The sequence below is a fragment of the Quercus suber genome, unplaced genomic scaffold (assembly GCF_002906115.3).
Source record: "Quercus suber isolate HL8 unplaced genomic scaffold, Cork oak 2.0 scaffold_541, whole genome shotgun sequence".
Lineage (NCBI taxonomy): Eukaryota > Viridiplantae > Streptophyta > Magnoliopsida > Fagales > Fagaceae > Quercus > Quercus suber.
This window is the reverse complement of record NW_027069989.1, coordinates 248,128-273,138: the sequence shown is the minus strand read 5'-3', so window position 1 is coordinate 273,138 and position 25,011 is coordinate 248,128. Positions and strand designations below refer to the sequence as shown.

The 25,011-nt window shown below is 35.7% G+C and overlaps 1 protein-coding gene across 1 annotated transcript; it reads left to right on the top strand.

Moving 5' to 3' along the window:
- Positions 1-12,969: 12,969 nt before the first annotated feature.
- LOC112029738 (uncharacterized) lies at positions 12,970-16,445 on the top strand. Its single transcript, XM_065764109.1, has 3 exons — positions 12,970-13,460; positions 14,061-15,397; positions 15,616-16,445. The coding sequence occupies exons 1-3, from the start codon at positions 13,247-13,249 to the stop codon at positions 16,351-16,353; spliced, it is 2,289 nt and encodes a 762-aa protein (XP_065620181.1). The 5' UTR covers positions 12,970-13,246; the 3' UTR covers positions 16,354-16,445.
- Positions 16,446-25,011: the final 8,566 nt, after the last annotated feature.

Genomic DNA, 25,011 nt, shown 5'->3' with positions numbered 1-25,011 from the left:
TTGGCTGGAGGAGTGTCCCAGTCAAGTGGCACATGCATGTGCAAAAGATGTATCTTTATTACAACATATTGTATAAAAAGTTTGAGTATTTCCCATAAAAAAAAAAAGATATGGTTGACCTCCCAACATTACCAAATTCTATCCTTTGCCTTTGCCCACATTTAGTAGAATAAAATATACCAATGTTAGCACACAGTGTGAAAACTCTGTAAATATTGAAAGGGGAATGAGTAAGTTAAGCGTGATTCGTTATGTCGGTGAACAAATCCTTCAATGTGTGCTATGCTTTACACCACTCTTTAGTCTTTTAGCTTTATAAAAGATAAAGGATTACGTCTGAAGACGTTTCTAGGGCTTTTTTTTTTTTTTTTTGCTAAAGGTTTTTAATCCCATCCGTCTCTTCCTTGGAACCATTCTTCATCAACATCATCTGGATCATGGTTATGATAATGAGGGTCCTCATATCCCACAAGAGGATTAGGCATTTCCCAATGATCTTCATGTGGTCATTGTTGTTTGCAAACATCTGGATCAGTTGGTACTATTTCAGGGAGGATTCCTTTATTAAGAGATCCAGCCATTGTGAGTGCATGATAACAGGATACCCAATGAACATCTGAATGTGTATGGAGAGTACTATCTGAATTAGTAACCCAATGCATCTTTGAAGGGTGGAGAATTCCATCTGCTCTGATGTCATTTTTGGAACTGAGCTTGGCTACTAGGCACGCAGAAGTGACTTTATGCCCAAATCTAGGGTGTTTTGTTTTTGAATACTTTGTCCATTCACCATTATGAGCATCATTTTTTAAAATTTCAAACCAGAATTTGTGAAAATATTTGTTGCCATGTGGAAAGAGGTACCTGTAGAATTCAGGTTCAAAGTGAAGACATAGGTAATACTCATTGAGTAGATACCACATGTAGAGGTAATGCACAACATTCCAATTGGTTATCCAAAAGACCAAAGGGGTTTTCCAAGGTTGGTCTATATCAGGAAAGACGGCTAGGAAGTGACACTGGTGTTTTTTGAGGTACTCATGGAGGGTTCTAATGATTCTTTTGGATCTGGCTTGAAGGGTCAAAGTTTTTATTTGGTCTTTTATTTCTGGAGGGAGAGTGTCTATCATGGTAAGGATATCATCAGGGTCTGCCAGGGGAGGGTTTGAAGATGAGGATGGATCAGTAATAGGGTATACACACAGGGGTGGAGGGATAATAGTGGTGTTAAGGACAGGAGGCTTTCTAGAAAGATAGTCAGTGATGAGATTATGTTTGCCTTTAATGTGTTTTACTTGGAAAGACCATTGTGAAAACCAATTTGACCATCTGAGTAACTGAGGGTGTGGAAGCATTTTCCTTTTGAACTGAAGCATTTTGGGAAAGGAAGACATATCCATTTCTACTAGAAAATTATGCCCAAGGAGATGGAACTGGAATTTTTCAATCCCATGTTTGATTGCTAGAATCTCTTTGAAAGTAGAGGGATAATGAAGTTTTGAAGGCTTGAATGCACTACTTTTGTATCCACAAATGCTTCTTTTGCCATTAAGTTCTTCAAAAAATGCTGCTGCCCAGTATTCATCACTAGCATCTGTCTGCAATATTCGTTTACCTAGTCCTGGAATCTGCAAAGGGGGGAACTTTTCTGGTAATTTTTTCAGTTGTTGGACTGCTTCTGTATGAACAGAATTCCATTCTGAAGGTGATCTCTTCAGTAATTGAGCCAAACAATTCCTGTATTTGGATATCTTTGGGATGAAATCTGACATGTAATTGACAATTCCAAGGAACTGTTGTATTTGCTTGGCACCTGTGAGCTTGTCTGGAAATTCATCAAGAGAGACGGCCTTGTGAGGCTGCAAAGTATACTTTCTATCTGAAATATTTACTCCTAAAAAGTCTATAGAAGACTGTCCGATGACCATTTTCTTTTCTAGAAAGCATTATCCCTTGAGATCTCACCAAATTATAAAATTCAGTGAGTAACTTTTCATGGGATTCTTCGTCCTTTGAGAACAGAAGGATATCATCCACATAAATTAATGCATTTGTCAAGAGGGGCTAGAATAGTGTTACCATTGCTTTTTGAAATTGAGATGGAGCATTTTTAAGACCAAAAGGCATAACAGTCCATTGGTGATGATGGTCTGGAATGCAAAATGCCATCTTGTATCTTTCTTCTGGATGGATTCCTAGTTGCCAAAATCCTGTTTTAAGATCAAACTTTGAGAATACTCTAGCATTTGAAAGATGCTGGAAAAGAGCACTCTTATTTGGCAAGGGAAATTTGTCATCTGCAAGGAAATGATTGAGATCTTGGTAATTGATTACCAATCTGAGTTTTCTTTGTACTTGCTCAGTATGTTTGTTGACATAAAAAGCTTCACATACCCATGGCAAGGTTGTAGGTTCAATGAGTCCTTTAGAAAGGAGGGCAAGAACTGAACAATATTATCCATGTGTTTAACAAGACAATATCACAATAAAAACAAAAATCTTAATATACATGCATTTAAATAAGCTAGTATTGATTTGTTTGTTTAAATAGTAAGGATTTAGGATATGAAAAATTTACAATAAAAGTCTTTATCAACATGGGACAGGGAGGGGCTAAAGTATCTAAACTCATCCCCGCCCCACCCCATAGTAGGAGCTAAAATCTCGCCCCACCCCGTAGTAGGAAAAACCCGTGAGGTGAAAGTGGGTAGGGATGAGTCAAGGCAGTGTGGGGCAAAATTGTCATCTCTAGTGTAGTGGATTGTTTTGGCCCTTTTGGAACTTTGGTAAAGTAGCACAAGTATGTCACGACTTTTTTTTTTTTTTTTAAAGAGGATTATTTTTAGTTAATTAAATAAAATAACTTAAAATCTACTAAACTTTTCTTTAAAATGAATTCATAAAAAACCAACTTCTATTTTCTTATATTAATTATTTTATTAATATAATTTGTGATATCCACAACTGCACTTTTTTGTCTTGTTTTTATGATCAACAATTACAATTTATGTCATAAAAGAAAATAAATACTTCTATACAAGCTTTCAAGATGCTAGTTGAATCCAACTTTTTTATAGTGATGGCCTTATAATCCACTTAAGAAGGCTATGCCACTAAGGATAATATTATAATGTTAATATATTTAGTAACGTTTTTTTTTTAAAATTAAATTTAAGAGGAGAAAACCCAGTTAAATTATTATTTATTATAACTAGATATATTATTAATTATGAACTTATTATATATTTGTATAACTTTAAAATTATTAATTTTTTCTAATATGAGATTAACTCACTGTTTTTTCTTTTGAGAATACTATGTATTTAACATACACACACGGGGAGAGGGGAGAGAGGAGAAGTAGGGACGGAGTCAGGACTTGAAGTTAGGGGGGCAGTTTTGCTGTTAGTTGCGTGCGGTGGCTCTAGCTTCCAGCTCAATTGCTTAACAGCTAATGAGTTTTTTTTTTTTTTTGGTGTGTTTTTTATGTGTGCATCTAAGCATGGACAAAATTATTTTTTAAATTTTTTTTTAAAGGGTCAGGTTGTTTGTTTTAAGTAAAATTGGTTGATTGAGTTTAATTGTTTTTAGCTTTATTATTGGTAATTTTTATTGTTGAATAATTTTTTTGGGCTTGTTTATTTTTCTTTAGATTTTAGATATGGCCTTTAAAATGAGGAAAATGCTAGAATTACAAACTTTTTTTACAAATTATTAATGTGATGAGTGCTTATTAGTAAGTAAAAATGCGATGTAAATGATCGGCCCAGATCATGCATTCCCATGCGATGTAAATGTGGAGGGAGTTTGGAATATTGGGTGCGATGAGGAAGGAAACACAAGGGTGATACGGAAAATAGAAAACTGTGGGATAGCTCTAACCAAATGGAGCCGAGAATGCTTCGGTAACGTTAGGAAAGCTTTGGAAAAAAAAAAGAAAGGAGCTCACACGGGTTGAGAAGTTGGTTCTCCAAGGAGGGAATTCGGTCAAACTTGTTGAATTAAAAAAAGAGATTAACTCTCTTATGGACAAAGAAGAACGAATGTGGCGTCAAAGATCTCGCACCATGTATCTAAAAGATGGAGACCGCAATACCCGCTTTTTCCATTGTCGAGCAACACAGAGGCGGCGGAAGAATCTTATTACAGGCATCAAAGATCATGAAAACAATTGGTGTACCAAACCAGATCAGATTTCAGCCATCTTCCTCGCTTATTATCAACAACTTTTCTCATCCTCCAATCCAGTAGTTTCATTGGCTGACTCCCTCCACAATTTTTACCCTTGTGTTCCCATGATCATGCATTCCCATGCATACGTACTTGTTTTTCAAGATATTTGTCATTTATGAACTGTTTTGGGAAATTTTCTGAGTGTCTCTCTCTCTCTCTCTCTCTCTCTCTCTCTCTCTCTCTCTCTCTCTCTCTCTCATTCATTTACGTTAGTAGTGTCTATGGCACCCAAATGTAAATCCACTCTTGCTCGGAACCCTCTGCATTCTGGAGCTTCTACTTCTTCTGATACTACTCCCTTTAACCTTCGGTTCCGTGATGGAAATGCCCATAAGGCATTTTCGGAGAACTTTTCTAAACGAGGTGTTCATTTGGAACGCCAAGTTATTCTAGCGGACTTCGCCGATACTGACCTTCCCTTTGTCATTCACAGTAGGGGATGGGGGTCACTGTGTGACATCCCAGTCACTTGCCCTCTCATGCTGATACAGGAGTTCTACTCCAACATGCACGGGATTGATCTTTTAGTACCTCTCTTCTTCACTCACGTTCGAGGTACGCGCATCCCTGTCACACCGCAGCTTGTTGCGGATGTGCTTCGGGTACTTAGGATAGAGTTTCCTGATTACCCCTTTTGTGAACGTCTGAGGACTGTGTCCAAAGATGAGCTCATTTCCGCTTTTTATGAGCACCCTGCTAATTGGGGTGAGCATCAGTTCACATCATGTAGGCCTTTTACTGAAGGTCCTAGATTTATTAACATGGTGATGACTTTTGTTCTCCATTCTCTTTCTCACTATAACTCTATCACAGAGCCTCGTGCTCGATTTTTGCTATCTCTGCTAGAGCATCTTACCATAGACTTTCCTTCTCACTTCATCCGGTCTATCATAGATGTGTATCTTGATTCGGCGTCCCGTGATAAGCTCATCTTTCCTTCTGCTATCACGCGGATCCTACGCCATTTTTCCATTCCCTTTCTTGTGTTCGACCACTTCACACACATATCTGCCATAGATGCTGCTACAGTAAAACGTAGTGAGGCGCAGTTCAGGTCGAGATAGCCGGGTGCCACTCCTCCCTCCCGTTCGGCTCCATCCAGATCAGCTCCATCTACATCTGTTCCTTCTTCCACTTCGAGCGATGTATCCCTTGGAGATATTATGGTGCAGCTGCAGCGCATGGACACTCGTCTTGATACACTCTCTGCTGAGTTGAATTAGGTGAATGTTCGTGTTGGTCGTATTGCACGACGGCAGGCGACCATGGGTGGATTTGCTCCAGAAGCTACTCCTTCACCACCTACTCTAGCAGCTTCAGATTTTGATGATAATGATGATGATGGGGATGCTAGCTCTGCCGATGAGATGTCTACTTGACACTCTACCCTTTGTCACTCGTGACAAAAAGGGGAAGTAGTTTTGGGCTATGAGAGTAGTCATCTTAGGGGAAGAGTTAGTATAGGACATTTTTGATAGGGGGAGTGTTGTCATTTTTGAGGGATGTAGTGAGGCTATATATGTATCTTTTTCTTTTCTCATCTCTTAGATACATTGATCTTGTATATGAGGTCCTTTGACCATTTTACATACATTGCACTTATCTTATTCTCTATATGTGGATGTATGATTCTTTCACCTCTCTCTTCATGTGTTGTTTCTTTTCTATCTTTATACACATGTTCTTTATACTTGTATGAAATCTATTTATTTCTGTTTCACACGAGATGCCTTAATGAGTTTTGTTTAAAGTATTTCAGAAATACAGGTTGTCAAAGTCTACTTGCCATAAACTCTCTTCTTGCAAAGTTTTTCAAGAGTTTGTGTTAGGATAGATTTTATTGTATTCAACAAGTGAATATGAGTTGAGTGATTTATGACTTCTCTCATATGCTCATTTGTTTGTTGTGGTTTTGTCACGGATTGCCAAAGGGGGAGATTGTTAGGAAATATATGTTTTAACTTGTTTAAGAACATATGTCACTTATTTATGTAAATTGGCTAATCCTTTGACAAAACGCACTCTACTTGTAATTGGGTAGTTCTAGGTGTTTTTAATACTTCAAGAAACAATGTTTCAAGGTCAAGTGTTGAAGTCATCAAGTCTGTCCAAGAAAAAGCAAGCTGAAGTGCAAAGTTTTTAAAGCTCGACACCTGCTCGATAGCTACCTCGACACTTGCTATCTGTCGAGATTTAAAATTTCAGATTTCCAATCTGATTTTCTTGGGATCCGTGAATATGTTTTTGGGCCTTCTTTTCTTCTAACCCTAAACATATAAAAGGATTGTTTTAAGAGCCGTCAAGTGTGACACAAGTTGCATTATCATTGAGTAATCTCTATTCAAGCAAATTGTGATCAAAAGACTATGTTCTTGACCTAGTTCATCTTCCATTAAGAAGTTGCTGTGTATTTGCACCGTAGGGTTTTATAACCAAGCATCTTCCTGCTATTCATCATAAAGGATGAACTGAAGAACTTTGCAACCAACCATTCTTTCTCAGTTGGTGTTCTGAAGTCGCGTACTTGGATCCACGCATTGGTTAGTCACGTACTTGGGAGCCGTGCATCAAAGGTGGGAACTGTCGCTACATATCAAGTCCAATTGGGTATTGGGGTAAGGGTTCAACTGTAGGTTGGTAAGGTACTTGGGATTCCTTTACTTGTAACCCCTTGATTTGATAATAGTGGAGTTTCGAGAGTGGTGACCTGAAAATCACCCGGTGGGGTTTTTGCCGTTAGGGTTTTCCCTATTTGTAAACAAATCACCGTGTTATTTATTTTCCGCTGCATATTTAGTTTTTGGTGATTTGTTTGTGCTTCCATAAAATTACATGATTAATTGATTAATTAATTACTTGGCTAAATTAATTGATTATGGTTAATCACAAGGGGTCATTCAGATTGTGACCTATCAAGTGGTATCAGAGCCTGGTCATAGGTTCGAGTCGTTGGAGCCGCATTGTGAGGGAGGGATTGTGAGGGATTTTCACAATTCGCTCCAATATCAATGGGTTTGGTCTACGATCGAATGCTATAAAAGATTTGTGCCCCCTCATCTTTCACCAATTGATCGTTGGATGGATTGGTAAGGCACACGATCCGACATTTGGGCTTTATGAAAATAGTGCCAAATTAGTATTTGGGATTTATAAAATAATTTGAGATTTTGTAAAAATATTACTGTGTAGCAACGGACTTAGTAAGAATGCTGTGTAGCAACGGGCTTTGTAAATGGTGCCGTGTAGCAACAAGCTTTGTAAAGGTGCCGTGTAGTAACGGGCTTAGTAAATGGTGCCGTGTAGCAACGGGTTTTGTAAAGGTGCCCTGTAGCAAGGGGCTTTAGAGGTGCCGTGTAGCAACGGGCTTTGTAAGAACGCTTTGTTGGGCTTTTTGGGCTTTGCCCACAAGTTAGATGATTTTGGGCTTTTTGTGGAGATAGTGTAATTTTGTGGCTCAATTTTGGTAGTAATATGATTAGTATTATTTGGGGAAAATCTAAGTTGGATAATATGTAGGATATAATGAGTAATATTTGTGAGAGGACCCAAGATAATTTATGGGGGTTATATATGGAATATTTGTGAGAGGACCCAAGATAACTTACGGGGCTCATGTAGGGAATATTTGTGAGAGCCCAATAACATGGAGAATATTTGAGTAATATGTGGGAAATATTTATGCAGGCTTAAAATAATTTATGGGCTTGTGTGGGTATTTTTGTGAGTGGGCTAATGAAATTAAGGCCCAAAATTTTTTACCTCAACACAAAGTAGATTCAATTTCCCTATTGCAAATGAGACAATTTTCATCTTCTACCACTCCTTTTCTTGTGAGACATGCTTTGACAGCAATGCTATTGTGAGCACATTGCCATAAGAAAGTTTTGATGCGAGGAAGAGTCGGAGCCTTCCAAATCCAACTGGCTGTAAATGGTGCAATTTCCTCACTACCCATAGCAAGTTTATAGGCACTCTTTAAATCAAAGCTACCCTTCGGATTCTCAGCCCATGCAATCTTATCACCACTTCTACCTGTTAGTGACAATGGAGTGGCTTGAAGCAAGTGCTTTATGTCTGAGGGAAACTCAAAAGGCACTCGGTTCCAATCTAGCCCCGAGTCCACCATGATATCTTTGATCGCCCAGTTGGAAGCCTCTCGAGTTAAGGGGCCCTGTATAAGGTGTCTAAGAATTTTGTAACTACCATTTTTGCTATTTATTATTATTTAGTATAAGATCATGTATACAATCAATGATTAAACAAAGAATATTAACCTCAAGCCCAATGGTCGACTGTCAAGGTAAAATAAAAATAAAAAATAAAAAAATAAAATAAAAAACCTTTGCTTTTAGAAAATTAGACCAAAGGTTACGAAGAGTCATTAATAATTAACACCCCTCTATCTTATCTATTACTTGAAGATTCCTTACACATTATGCAACCCAAGTCTCCATAATTATGAAACTAAAATAATTTAAAAAATTGTGAGAAATCATTAAAAAAAATATGGCCTAACTCTGATTAACACAAAATAAAGAGAGAGAGAGAGAGAGAGAGAGAGAGGGGGTCACAATTATTTCCCTGTTGCGAATGAAAGAAGTGACTCACAAAATTGTATCTCAAATAGAAAACTAAATTTGAAATAAATATTATTATTTAGTTATTTGAAATATTGAATTAGATTTGATTTGACTATGATATTTGAGTTATAATTTGAAATACCTGTGATGCGGTGTGATGATGATATGCACATTGCACATGAGATACAAACAAGATTAAATAAGAGTTGCAAAATGAAGTTTCTACCATATTAAAGCACTATTATGGGATGTAATGGAATTAGGCACTCTTACCTATTTGGTGTGTAAACTTATGATCTATATATAAAATTATAAATAATTAAAACTCCCCTTGCACCCAATTTGTTTTTTAATATGGTAATATTTTCAAATTTACTAATTTAACCCAATCCCATGTAAATATATATTATTTAATCCCACAAAATCATGCAAAAAAGATATTTTGCGTGTCCGTTTGTTAGTTATGGAAGTTTTATGATATGTGATAATATTCCATACAGTTCCGGCCGGATACGTTTGAAATGGAAAGACGAAGCTTCGTGTTTTTCTCCCAAAAAAAAACAAAAATGAAAAAAAAGACGAAGCTTCGTGAGATTTCAACGTGGATGCTCATACTCGATGATTAATAAGACTATAAGAGTCAGCACATGCATGAACATTGAAACTTACCAATGAAGTTTTGTCGATAATCCTTATTATAAAAAATAAAATAAAAAAGGAAATTTTCCCTTCAATTATGATAATCTTCATTATTAAAAAAAAAAAAACTTTCCTTCTTATGAATTTTATTTACGTAATTATTTTTTCTTTGTACCATAACTAAAAGAGTAATAGACCATTACTTTTTATGACAAACTTCAATTGAAAAAGGAAAAGAAAATCTTTCCTATTAGTTCAAAACCTATATATTTAAAAAATTGAAGGAAAAAAGAAAAAAGAAGTAATAGTTTTAATAATTAAAAAAAAAAAGGAAAAAAAAAAAACACTTTTATAACTTTTTAAGAGTAAAAAAAAAAAAAAAAAAAAGCTCAAATTCTTGATGGAATAATCTATTCTTCTTCCCGAAATTTGTGTATAGATAATATAACATAAGGACAATTAAATTATAAACTCCAAATTTTTTATTGTTTTTAAGTTAAACTTTGAAGTTTAGGTATATATATATGTTCATAATTTTATAAATTTTACAATCTGAACATTTAATGAGTATTAACCAAAATATCATACTTCACATTAGTTGTACTTTAAGAGTTGTTATTAAGTACTAAAAATATTTTCAAGTGAATGGTAAATGAAACTTTGACTAAAAAATAAGAGAAAATGGCTAATTCATGAATTAAAAATCCTAAAAGACATATGCAATAATTCAATATCCATGTGGATGCTTTCGCATGGCCACTTAAAATTAAATATGACACCAAAACACATCCTAACCGGCCCCTACGATACGTACCCACCACCAACCTTCAGAAAGTGACTTGCATGTGCTGCTCATGATATTCATATATCCACAATGCACGCAATTAGGATTTAGGAGTTAAGGAGTGGCAAATATATCTATATATATACACCCAGAAACTTTGATGCTTTACCCACTTGTACTGTGCGGAGAAATTTCCTTCTACCTTCCTTACTTTGGCACTTTCTAGCCAGGGAAGAAAACAATTCAGACACCTAACTTGAAGATAAGAATATCGTTCACGTACTGTCAGCATTTGAGGATAAGAATCGTAAGATTTTTGCCATCTCCCTCCTAAAATTTCATTGTATTAGCACCAGCATTGGTTGTTTTTTTAGCACCACCAATACTAAAAAGCATGTTGCAATTATGAAGGAAAAGCTAAAAAAATTGGTTATTGAGCTACAATGTATAGCCAAAGATGGCTATGCATGATAGCTAAGATGGTAAAAAAGAAATATTTTATTAAAAGTTATATTATTTTATTGTGTTGGAGGTGTGGCAGTTGTTTAATGTGGTAGATATTTTATTTTATTGTATTATTTATATTATTTTATTATGTTCAATGCTAAAATAAAATCACCAGAACGACCCACTAGTGAAACCTAGCCACCACCAAAACAACCATCACCGAAACCCACCACCAAAACTAGCAAGCACTGAAACAACCCATTGCTACCATCAAAACACCCACCGACCCAAATGTCGACCAAATTGCCACCCAAATGCCAATCCAAACGAAGACCTAAACACCACCTAAATCTAACCCAAACACCACCCAAACTTTGACCAAATGCAAACCCAAACACCACCTAAATCCTAAAATCACACAAACACTGACCCAAATGACCCACCTAAACTCCAACCACAACCACTGACCCAAACTCTGATTTGTACCACCAACCCAAATCCGAAATTGCAAGGGAGAACTAAGAGAGAAGAGAGATTCGAAGATCCTACACAAAATCATGAGGGAAAGCTCAGAGAGAAGAGAGATTCGAAGATTGAGAGGGATTAAGGGAGAAGAAAGGACAGAGATTGTCACGACCTTTTCTTTTTCTTTTTCCTTTTTAAAAAAATTTAGAGGAGAAAACCACTTAAATTATTATGTATTATAACTAGATATATTATTAATTATGAACTTATTATATATTTGTATAACTTTAAAATTATTAATTTTTTCTAATGTGAGATTAACTTACTGTTTTTTCTTTTAAGAATACTACGTATTTAACATATACACACGGAGAGAGGGAAGAGAGGAGAGGCAGGGACGAAGGCAGAACTTGAAGTTAGGAGGGTAGTTTTGTTGTTAGTTGCGTGCAGTAGCTCTAGCTTCTAGCTCAGTTGCTTAACAGTTAATGAGTTTTTTTTTTTTTTTTTTTTTGTGTTTTTTATTTGTGCATCTAGGTATGGACAAAATTATTTTGTTTTAAATTTTTTAAAGGATCAGGTTGTTTGTTTTAAGTAAAATTGGTTGGTTGAGTTTAATTGTTTTTAGCTTTACTATTGGTAATTTTTATTGTTGAATTATTTTTTTTGGGCTTGTTTATTTTGCTTTAGATTTTAGATCTAGCCTTTAAAATGAGGAAAATGCTAAAATTACAATTTTTTTTTACAAATTATTAGTATGGTGAGTGCTTATTAGTAAGTAAAAATGCGATATAAGTGATCGGCCAAGATGCAAACCAATAAAAGTTTACTACTATAACAATTTGTAAAAATGTTATAAAAAATTTTGTGTCTAGAGTAGTACTCCTAAAAGAATCAATGATAATATTAGGGGGGGCAAAGTGTGATTTTATATAACAAAATTTCTAAAATTGGTGACTATGTATATATTAATTTTTTTTTTAAATAGTGGGGGAGGGCCATTGCCCCCGTCCAAATCTCCCTCCGTCTCTAAGGAGAAGGTTTTAAAAAAATTGACAGTGAGTTAAAGAAGTTTAAAGTCTGTTTTGTGTATCCAAGAGTTAAATTCTTTTGAATATACACCACTGTCAGTTTTTTTAAAACTTTTTCTCTCTTTTTCGTGTGTGTTAAATATTTAGTATTCTTAATATATATATATATATATATATATAATTTTTTATTTATGATGTTACGGGTTTGGTCACTTGTCGGAATAAAGAACCAGTATTCATTCCATTTTTCCATTTTTTAATAGTATCTATTATTAAAACCATGCAATTTATAGCTGAATCTAATAAAATTCGAATATGCCTTTATGCACTGTGGCCGACGCCCTCTCCTTTTTATATTATTAATTATAAACTTATTATATATTATTAATTATATTATCAATCTAATTTATATTATTAATTATAAACTTATTATATATTTATACAACTTTAAAATGATTAATTCTTCATTTAAGATGTTACCGGTTGGATCACTTGTTGGACTAAAGAACCGGTATTCATTTCATTTTTCGATTCTTTAACAGTTAGTATCTATTATTAAAAATTTAAAACCATGCAATTTATAGCTCCATCTAATAAAATTCGAATAGTCCTGCAGAGGCTCAAAAAAAAAAAAAAAAAGTCCTTTATGCACTGCTGCCGACGCCCTCTCTCTCTCTCTCTCTCTCTCTTTATTATTTTTTAAGGGGGCCTCACGATTCACGGGATTGTGCCTTGCTGGCTAGCATTTGCTTCACCTAGCCGACCTTCCTTTAAATACCTTAACGCACTCAGGCACTTCTTCATTCACGTCCTTGTCTTTATATTACAACACCTTTCATTCACTCCCTCGTCTCTTTCTTTCAAGCTGAACTCTCTCTCTATTTTCGGAAATTCCTTTTTCTTTGCTCGCTACAATCCTAGCTTCTCTTTCTTTTCAAGCTCAAACTTCTCTCTCTATTTTCAAAGATTTTGATATTTTTTGCTCGTAACAATCCTAGCATCTCTTTCTTTCAAGCTGAAACTTCTGTCTCTATTTTCGAAGAATTTGATATTTTTTTTTGCTCGCAACAATGGGCGGTGAAGAAGTTGGCCCTGCTATTGGAATCGATCTTGGCACGACCTACTCGTGCGTGGCTGTGTGGGAAAATGATCGTGTGAAGATCATACCCAACGACCAAGGGAACATGACGACGCCGTCTTATGTCGCATTCACTGATTACGAGCGTTTGGTCGGTAATGAGGCCAAGAACCAGGTCGCCATGAACCCCAGCAACACTGTCTTCGGTAAAGTTTCTAATATGACCTTTCTTTTCTTTTATTTATCAGAAAACGACCTCGTTTTGATGTAGCTAGTGAGATCCGATTTGTAGAGGGTTGTTGTGTCAAGGAAAATGGTTATGTAGGTTTTATTCTCTGGGTTTTTTTTTTTTTTTTTTTTGGCTTCATGTGTATTTTTTGCTTTCTTATCAGATGAAAAGAGAGCTATTTCTATGAGTACGTAGGAGTCATGTAACAAAAGTTCTTTCATTATTTGGTTTATTATTATTATATTATTTTTTAGAATTAGATGCGACAATTTTAGATTAATTAGAGAAAAAAAATTGCTAGATTTATGTTGTTTTGTAATCTAATAATTTAAATTATTTATGAAGTTAGTTGGAAGTCTTACTGGATAACTACTTAAACATAAATAAAATTGCATTTTCGGTCAATGAGAAATACAAATATAGTGTCGTAGTTTTCTTTGGAGTTGGTTTGTTCCTTTTTTTTTTTTTTTGTGGGTAGTCATCAATACTTATTGGCTTTATTAGATTTGAATGATTATGACATTATGTGATATTTTTGTCTATTGGATGCTTATGTTCTATCCTCTGGCGTTCACAGATTCTAAGCGTCTGATTGGTAAGAAATTCAGTGATGCCTCTGTTCAGAGTGACATGAAGTTTTGGCCATTCGAGGTCACTTCTGATTCTGGTGATAAACCCAAGATTGTGGTCAACTACAAACGCATGAAGGAGCAGTACACAGCTGAGCAAATATCGTCCATGGTCCTTAGAAAGATGCGTAAGACTGCTGAGGCCTATCTTGGTACGAAAGTCAAGAATGCGGTTGTGACCGTTCCAGCTTACTTTAATGACTCTCAGCGCAAGGCAACTATGAATGCTGGGGTCCTTGCTGGTCTCAATGTGATGCGTATCATCAGTGAGCCCATTGCTGCAGCCATTGCTTATGGTCTTGATAAGAAGGCCAGTGTTGGCAAGAATGTTTTGATTTTTGATCTTGGTGGCGGTACTCTTGATGTCTCACTTCTTACAATTGAAAATGGTATATTTGAAGTGAAGGCCACAGCTGGTGACGCTCACCTTGGAGGGGAGGACTTTGTTAACATAATGGTGAACTACTTTGTTGAGGTGCTTAAGCAGAAGAACAATAAGGATATTAGTGGGTACCACAGAGCCCTTAGTAGGTTGAGGACTGCTTGTGAGAGGGCAAAGAAGACACTATCATCCGCTAAAAATGCCACCATTTACATTGACTCATTGTATGAGGGTCTTGACTTTCATTCAGAAATTAGTCGTGCTCGGTTTGAGAAGCTAAATAGGGAACTCTTTAAGAAGTGTATGGAGCCTGTTAAGAAGTGTTTGAGGGATGCTAAGATGGAGAAGAGAACTGTCGATGATGTTGTCCTTGTTGGAGGTTCAACTAGGATTCCCAAGGTGCAGCAGCTGTTGCAGGAATTCTTCGAAGGAAAGAAACTTTGCATGAGCTTCCTCTACCTGGATGGAGTTGTTGCCTATGGTGCTGCTATTCAGGCTGCTATCTTGACTGATGAGCGTAAAAAGAAGGGTCGGGTGGTGTTATCGGATGTCACCCCTCGGTCACTTAGAATGGAGACTACCAACGATGAGACGACTGTTTTGATTCCAAGAAATACCACCATCCCCACTATGGAGATGCAGTGGGTGTTCACCTATTCTGGCAACCATTCTAGTATCTTCATCCCGGTTTATGAGGGTGAGAGAACAAGTACCAGGCACAACAACTTGCTAGGCAAGTTTGAGTTTTCTGGCATTCCTCCAACTTTCAAGGGTGAAGATCAGATCACTGTCTGCTTTAAAATTGATGCCAATGGTATCTTAAATGTCTCTTGCAAGGTCAAGAACAATGGCACCATCGACAGGGGAATACTCTCTAGGAGCATTATTAACTACGAAAACCAGGTACTTTAATTTTCCTATAGCATGAAACACCATCTTTCAGCATTGAATTATGTAAAATCCCTATTTTGATAAAGAATAGAAGTTAAGTTGTTAAAGGAACTTTCACGCTTCTATCCTCTGTATTTGTTTTCTTTTTTCAAACTTAATTTTTGTTTCTTGCAAAAAATTGTAAAAAATGTTATGTCTTTTAATATATATGACATTTTTTTTTGGTGCAGAGTCTGCAAATAAGTAGTAGTATGGAGAAAAATCGTACTTGCTCCAAGAACCATGTTCTCAAGCTAAAGAACAACTGCAATGAATGCAAGGTAGATGAGTACAAATGTAATGGATGCAAGGCAGATGGCCTTGGAAAGAGATACAGATGTGACGAGTGTGACTATGATCTTCACATAGCTTGCATGCATAGCACACCCACCACAACTCACAAGCTCTTCAAAGACTCCACTTTCAAATTCTACGATCAGCTCCCTAGGAACTGCAACAAATGCAGGAGGGATTGTGATGCTTGTGGGAAACAAGTCAAAGGTTTCGTCTACCATTGCCATGAAAAAGACTTGGTTTTGCACCCTTGCTGTTGCAACCTCAAGAATGAACTCGAATATGATGGTATGAAATTTCGCCTTCGTAAGACTGAGTCAAAGTGCGCAAGGTGCAATCAAATTAAAGGGTGGTCTTATGTGTCGGAGTGTGGCAAATTTAATTTTCATGTTTATTGCACATGGGAAATGTTGTTTGAGTTAATAAAGAAGAAGGGAAAGTCTATTAGTATTGACGATTTGCCTTTGGAGAATTTGGAGCTGCCTATTGAGCGTCAACAATTGAAGAGAAATAGTGGGATGGGTAAAATGTTGTTGAAGATGGTGAAAGTAATTCTCCAGACCATTGTTAGTATTCTTATTGGCGATCCGACAACAGCTCTTGCCAGCATTCTAGTTAATTTGATCTTTAATTAAATAGATAAGGGTTTTGTATTTGTTTTTGATTAACTGTCATGTGTGCAAGGCTGGTTTCATCGTTCTTTTTTTACTACTTTCAACTTTTACTTTTTTTTTTTCACTTCATTTATTCAATGGTTGAGACTGAAAAGTTTTTTTTTTTTCCAAATCTCAATCTCAGTCATTGACAGCTATTGCATATGATCTCAATTCGAATTGAAAAATGAAATTAGCTACACTCCCCTTTCTCTAATAATAAGAATTCCGAACCTATCTTACTAATAATAAGGAAGGGGCTGCTAGCTTCCTAGTTGTAGCTCACTAGGTGCTAACACCCTTAAATGTGTAAGGCTCTTCTTCAGCGAGACTCCATCAAAATCCACTTCTGATTGGTTGGTGTTCAATTCTTTTTATTAAGACTATGAGCTTGTGTGGATAAGCATTTGCACAGAGTAAACACTTGTTTTTAGAAGAAAACACGAAACAACATGCGTTTGGCCGAGTGATTTTTAGGAAAATACATTTTTCAAAATGCTAAGAAGTCACGTTTTAAAATCGTACCAATGATTAGCTTTTTATGAAAATACTAGTTTAAAACTCATCGCATTTTCGCAACATGGATGTATTAGGGCACTCAATACCTAAAATACCTTGAAGTATTTGCTTAATAACAAATTTATCAGCTTATAATAAAATCCTCACTTGTGTTTGACTCTCCAGTGCCTGCAACTTTCTTGGCACAAGCCGTGCTGCTGGGAAGAAGGTCATGCGACACACGCCAAACGCTGAAATGGAAGAACAAGTTCAATTGTGAACTCTGCAAACTATTTTGTTGAAAAGAGACACACGGCTCTCTCTCTCTCTCTCTCTCTCTGGTTAATATTGATATTGACTAAGACTTGGGAAAGGGAATGTGAATAGCAACATATATAATATTACTGTGTTTAGCTCTGGAGTGGGGATCATATAGAAAAAAAAAAAGCTCTGTAGTGGGGCACGGAGGAAGTGACTGGTGTCACTGTGTGTTAACGCGTTTAGCAAATAATAATTATTGCTCCTATTATTATTAGCATCGACATCACAATTAAGTCTTTTTGGTACCTTCTTCTCCACACACACACACACACACACACACAAAGAAAAAGAAAAAAGAGGTGTCTTTTTGTTACCTTTTCAAAAAAAAGGAAAAATCTCTTTTGGTAATTTGCATCCACAACAAAAATTTTAGAGTTTTCAAATAACAATTTCTACATGTTTTACGAAACATTTAAGTGTACGTGGATTTCTAAATCATGTTTTCAAAAAATACATTTTCTAAAAAAAAAAAAAAAGCTATTTTTTAAAAATGCAACTTTCAACATTTCCATTCAGCATTTCCCAAGTCACAGTATTATACCTTCAACAACTGCACTGTGCCCCGTAGTGAAGCTTCTACGAAGAAAAAAAAAAGAGAGAGAAATACAGTACTCTTCAAATCAAGCAATGGCTTCCTCGTCTTTACTATTAACAATAAAAAGACGAAGACTATTGAAATAAAATAAAAATTTCCTAAATCGCTCACAATCACACCGCAATTTCTCAAACCCATGCAGACGGCAAAATTTTGAAGTATCCTATAAAGAAAGACTATAAAAATGTCTTTTAGATAGCTTTACTTTTGTCGAGTGATCAAAGTCTTAGTCTTCCACGTTTACTGGAATAAAAGAGCGTGAGTAGCTCTCACCGTTCCTCACAATTATACCCGTACCCCACACAACCCGTATCACTACTTGTCCTGGGGACAACTTCAGGGGCGGAGCCATGTTGAAGGGTGGGGGGGCCATGGCGCCCCCAAAATTTTGAAAATTTTCTTAAATATATATATAATTATTTTAATGTTTTCAAAATTTAGTTTACAAAAATAAGAGTTGGCCCCTCCAAGTATTTGAATTAGTTCAATGATGCTCTTAAAAAAAATAATTGGTCTAATAGTTATAAAGAAATAACTTTATTTTTTTGTAATTTTATTTTTTATTGTAAAATGTGCTTTTATATCTGTTAAATATTTGAAAAAGTTTGGCACTAAACATGTTTGAATTTATCTTTTTCAACCCGTTATGTGGCGATTAACAAGTTATTGACTCATTAAAAAATTCTGGTCACTAAAACTACACATGAAATGTCTCTTTAGTTCCCACATAATGGGTCAAAGTAAGATAATTTCAAATATGTTTAGAGCCTAATTTGTTCCTCCAAGTTTTGAATCATTCTTGTTTTTGAAAATTTCATTAGTTCAATTGAATATTTTTACTTGCATTAGTATAAAATTTGATAATTTTTATAGAAAATGAAACTTTTTAAGAATTTCACTATGAAAATTGTGAAAATAAATTTTATTAATTTAATGAAAGATAGCCATCAAACATAATTTTGATTGAAAATATTAAGCTTTTTTTTTTTTTTTTTTTGGTTGGGTGTGTGTATATATATAACTTATCAAATAAAAAAGTGTGTATATAAAATAAAAAGCCCGTGTATTTATGTGCGTGTATGGGGTTGTCTTGATAAATATATTAACGTTGCAACTTGGCCCCCCAAACAAAAATTCTTGGCTCCGCCCCTGCCTAAATTGTAAGTTGCAATTGTTTCTGATTGTAGGAAATGTTTATTTTTTATACAGTGTGATCCGCGTACTAGTTCAGCAGACCTCCCTAAACTCTCACTAATATCTATTGAGCTAACAAAAAGCCGAGCTCAAGAAACTCTGTAAACTTTCGTAGGGTTTAGCAAGAATAACACCAAAGGCGGTGTTTATCGTACACACTAGAAACGTAAATCACATTTTTCAGTGTATTTTTGCAGTGCAACACACTGTGTGTACTAGTATCATGATACAACAAGGAGGCAGCGTGCTTGCCTTCTCGTAGTAGTAATTGTTGTAACCATTTATTAGTGGAGAAGTAAGTTTGAGTTGGTTAACAGCTTAATAGTGGGTTTAAAGTGGATTCGGATTCGGATGAGTAGTTTTTTCAAGAAATAACAGCTATTTGATTATACTACAACTTTTTTTAGTAAATAAATAAATCCCACTCTCTCTTTCTCTAACGTTGATAAAAGAAAATAATATACACTATTTTTTAGCTAACTATTTATTTTAATTCAAAGATAGAATAGTTACAATTTTTCTTATGAAATTTAAATTACTAGCCTCTGAGCATAGGCTCTTCTATTTTTTTTTTTGGTAAAAGTTAATAATTTTCGTGCATCAATTTTAAAGCATGCGTGCAATTTTAAAAGAACAAAGAGTTTTTCTTGAGGATAACAGGATTTTAAATCGTAAATTACTTTCCTAAATTACATCCTTGAAATTTGGAGTTAACTAAATTTACATTCTAAAGTTTTGAAAACTTAATTTTACATTCTGAAGTTTGGTTCCGCGTGCAATTTGCCCTCCATGATTAATTTCTGCTGTTAAGTGACATATCATCATGCTGATGTATTTTATTTTTAACAAATGAGCCTCAAAACTACATTGTTTTCATGACCAAGCAAAGAGTTGGCATGCATCAAAACTATGTAGTTTTAAAGCTAAACTTAAAACAAAAACGTCCCCGTAGACGGCACAGTTTCAGCCAAAATCCTAAAATCTAAAAACAAAACGACAAAAACTTGTTCCCACAAACTAAAACCTCACGAACTCAAATCATTCATCTCGGCAGCAAAGGCTCCAGCGGTGGTGAAACCAGACCCAACCTTCCTATCTCTGATTTCATGTTTGAACCCAGACCCAAACTCTTACGACCCATCGGCTCTTGTGAACCCAAACCCAAACCCCTACAAACCTAGGCAACCTCGACGGCAGCTCCAGGCAGCCTCGTGGTGACGGCTTCAAGCGGCGTCAGTGGTGACGTCCTGACCTCCCCAGCTCTGTGAGCTGCTGACTACTCTATTACTATTGGACAATATGGAGGAAATGAATAACTGAATTCTTAACGGTATGGAGCTCTGTTATCTAGTTGAAATTAGCTTTTTGTTTGAGTGGTCCTGTATGCTTGGCACAAGTGTTGTGGTCTAGCCCGATTTTGTGGCAAGAGAGCCATGTAGTGAAAAACTCCTATTAGAAGAAGACCTCATGTGTTCCAATTTGTATTTGAGTAGGAGTTTGTGTGACACAAGGGAATATAATGTTAAGCATGCCTATAACCTACTGCTTGAGGACTACTCCCAAAACTCCCCTTTGCAACTCAGACCATCACAGATCCCACCTGAGGTGTGGAAAATAATCTGGAAGGTGAAAGTGCCACATAAAGTTAGTCTCTTTGTGTGGAAGCTTATGCATGACAATCTCCCTACTCTACTCACTTTGAGAAAGAGAGGCATCCAAACTAATAGCACCTGTCCTATGTGTAAGGAAGAGGAAGAATCTACTTCCCATCTGTTCCTGCACTGCACATTTGCTAGAGCAAGTTGGCATAAATCTGCTCTAGCTGTTCACAGTTCTGATTTAAGAGATATAGTTCTGATGAACTATATCCAAGCAGTCTTCACCTATCTGTGGACTATCTGGAATCATAGGAACCTTGTTACTCATGAAGGTAGAAATCCTAATCCTATGGAAGTTATCCTAACTGCTCAGAATTTATCTTGCAGGTATCAGGTTGCATATAGCATGTTAAATACTCAGAAAAGGAAATCTGTACAACCTCATTCCATTAGTCAAGTCCTGGGAGAACCTTGGACCTGATAATCAAAGTAACAGGTGCTACAAAAAGAAGACCTCGGAAAATTGCCCTGGCATATGAAGCTATCAACATTCAAGGGATTGCCATTTTCTGAGGTGGTGCTAGTTGTGCGGCAGCAAACATCATTGCAGCAACACAGGAAGCAATAGTGGAGGCAGCTTTAAAAGCCAGGAATTTGGGTTTCTGCTGATTGTTTTTTTGTGTAGCAGCAGTAGGTTAGTTAAGGCTTTAACATAAAATGCTGTACTAGTTGGCAAAAAAAAAAACAATGGTTGCAGATCTTGTTGCTTTACAACAGCAGGGTGTTGTTTGTAAAGCTTTTTGTGTTCCCAGAGCCATCTTGAGCTCAGTTTTTTGTATAGCTAAAATAGCAGCCAATTTCCCAGGACAGCATAGCTGGGTTCATCCAGCTTTTATGTAATGTTTTCTTTTAGTGGTAAAAAAAAAAAAAAAAAAAAAAAAAAAACCAACAACAACAATAACATTTTTCGTGAGTTAGATGATGGCAAAGAGCACACTGAAGTGGGTATATAAAGAGTATGGATTAAATTGACGTTGAAGTTTTTCTAATGACCAAAATGAAACAATCCCTAAAAGTCAAGAACTAGGTGCCGAAACACTAATGATTTATCATATTTCTGTTGACATGAACCAAAATATGTATGTATGTTTGATAAAATAAGTTATTATTCTATTCTAAAAAAATTAATGAATAATTTATTATTAGAAAGGTTGTGTATCCAAAGCATTAATCTACCAGTACAAATCAATAATAATAAATCATTAATTTTATAGCATGAGAAATATTTTTACATCAAACATCCTATCATTACTAGTGAAGAGTAAAGAGATACATTGAATATATATAGAAAACCTCTATCCTCTATTTGTGATAAAAAAGGCAGAAATTGGCTATAGTATGGAGAAGATACACGATTGATACGGAAATAAAGAATAAAGATGCTCATTTGGAACAATGAAGATAGTGTCTCAATGTAATAAGGCAACGAGCGCAAGAATATTGCACAAAACCAGAAATCGTGAATCAATGTAAAGAAGATCAACTGTATCAACAAAGACACACAGCTTCTCTTTAAAACGAGAAGGAGAAACTACTCAAGGAAAAGGAGACTCTCATTGTATTAGGTATTATACATCAAATTCGATACTAATAGTGAAAGAACGGGTGTTTATATTTATGCTTAGGCTTCATATTCACGGCTACCTATTCCCATATACGAATAATCATTTGTGGTTTTTTTATTTATTTTTATTAATAATTTGTGTTAGGCTTCAATGCTGAGATGCATTTTAGGTGTATGTACAGTTAGGATCAAGTTATACCTATACTAGTGTAAGTATGTGTTCATGTTATACCGTTTAATATTTTTAGGTGTATAATTTTTTTAAAATTCAACTAATGAATAATTAATATGTTCTTATTTTCTTAAAATGCACGCCAAAATTTGTGTTAATTGTAGGATTAGTGAAGTGCAAAATCAATCAATGGCTCCAAAATTATATTCACCAGATTGTTCATTTCATGAGAATCAAACCTCGTCTTATTGCCTAATTTATCAACAAGTCCGTTTGTTTGCGCTGTTGTGGAAACCTGAAAAAGGGGCATTTGTCAAAAAAGTTAGACTCTATCGCGTATTTGAAACAGCGTTTTATGCTTCTTTAAAAACACAAATTGATTTAAAAATGCATGTTTAGGCTGCACAAATGCCTAAACAAATGGATTTAGTCAACGTTATTAGTTTCATAAGAGAGTTGTTAAACATCACTCTGACTAGGTGTTGGATTAATTTATTTCACTTCATCCCAGTTATACAAGAGAATTAAATAAACAAATAAAACAATTAGCTAATAACCAAACTATAAAAAAAAAATAAAAAAATAAAAAAAAAAGCTACCTCAGAGTGAAAAAATAGATGGATTACTCAGTGTTAGCTTTGAAGTCATAGGTTAGATTCTACCAGCAACCTTACATCTCAAAAGAGGGGGTTGGCAATTAGGGCTGTGAATGAACCAAGCCGATCATGAACAACTCAGGCTTAGCTTAATAAAAAACTTGTTCATATTTGTTTTTTTTTTTTTTTTTTTTTTTTTTTAAATAAACCAAGCTTGGGCCTTAGTTTTACGCTCATTTAATAAACAAGCCAAGCCCAAGAAAAAAAATTTGTTTACGAACAAGCTCGTGAGCTATTAGGCTTGATACACAACAATTCAAGCATAGACTCATTTATAAGTTTATATGTGTTAGCTAAATANAAAAAACAAAAAAAAAAAAAAAAAAAAAAAAAAAAAAAAAAAAAAAAAAAAAAAAAAAAAAAAAAAAAAAAAAAAAAAAAAAAAAAAAAAAAAAAAAAAAAAAAAAAAAAACTCTTTCAACCGTCGGGGCCACTAAGATCCTTCGGCCTTGAGTCTTCCATTGGTGTAAAAGCGTCCGTCGGGCTTGAAGCCCATTTTGACCTAAGCCCCACGAGGACTCCTTCCATACGAAACCCAGGTAACCCATCAGGCCTGAAAACAACTGGCAAGGTGACAAACATATCGACAGAGTGATAAGTATACCGACAAATAAGAATGCTTGCTCCCCCATGCTATTTGTGTGTTCCCTACTCATGCATCTCTATACGGAAAGAACCTGCGCACCACGTCCAAAAACCTTTTGGACCTTGCTACACGTTTATATCTTCCTAGTATGGAAAGTAAAAACCTTAAGATCTCAAGGCCTTGACTCTTTATCTTCTCTACAAGGAAAGACCATTCATCCAAAGGATCTTGGTCAGCTCTAAATCGCTATATAAACACCAAGCCTCCACTTCATCAAGGTACATGAAATTTGCTAGCTCTCACACTTTTAAGTTCTTGGACATTCTTCTATCATTGACTTAACCTTCGAAGGGTTTTTGGCCAGCACCCCACCAGTGCTTTCTGTAAATATTTTGTTCTCTTGTTCTTCAGGTACCCTAATTGGCGCACGTGTGGTTGATCAACTCATTGACGATTTTGTGTATCAATAGTTGGTGTCGTCTGTGAGAACTCCCCTATAGCAGTACGACAGCTCAAGTTCCTCGTCATGGGAATCAACTACTTCATTAAATGGGTTAAAGCATAACCCTTGGCCACCATATCTAAGAAGAATCTCTAAAACTTTGTCTAGAAGAGCATCATTTGCTGCTTCGAACTCCCTAGAGTTTTTGTCTCAGACAATGGAAAGTAGTTTGACAACCCGCAAACCAATGGACAGGTTGAAGTTATAAGTCGATCCTTGCTAAAATTAATCAAGACTTGGCTTGAATGGGAAAAGGGGATATGGTTGGACGAACTACCAAGTGTTTTATGGGCATGCAGGACAACGGCTCAAACTCCCACAAGTGAAACAACCTTCAAACTTGCATTTGGAAGTAAGGTCGTTATCCTAGTAGAAGTAGGGCTCGCAAGTTATAAGGTAGCTCATTATGATGAAGGGAAGAACAACAAAGAATACACCTACATTTGGACCAAATGGATGAAGTGAATGGCCCACTACCAGGAACTTATGGCCTAACACTACAATACCAAGATCAAGCCCAGACACTTTGACGTTGGGAACCTCGTCCTGAGGAAGGTGACAACTGCTACAAAGGATCCCACACAGGGTAAGCTAAGGCCCAACTGGGAAGGACCCTACAGGTTCGTCGACTGTTATTGAAGGGGCACCTACCACCTAGAGATGTTTGACGGACAAAGGCTATGTTATCCTTGGAACGCCGAGCACCTAAGGAGATACTACCAGTAATGCACCAACTAAAAACTATGTTTTACACTTTTCTTTAAGTTTTGTTAAGTAGACTACTGCATTTACAGTTTTTGCTAAGTAAACTCCAAAGGCTCGTCGGGCAATTTATCTACATTTTCATGTATTCCTGCTATTTTTAATAAAAGTATTATTCTTGAGGAATCGTCA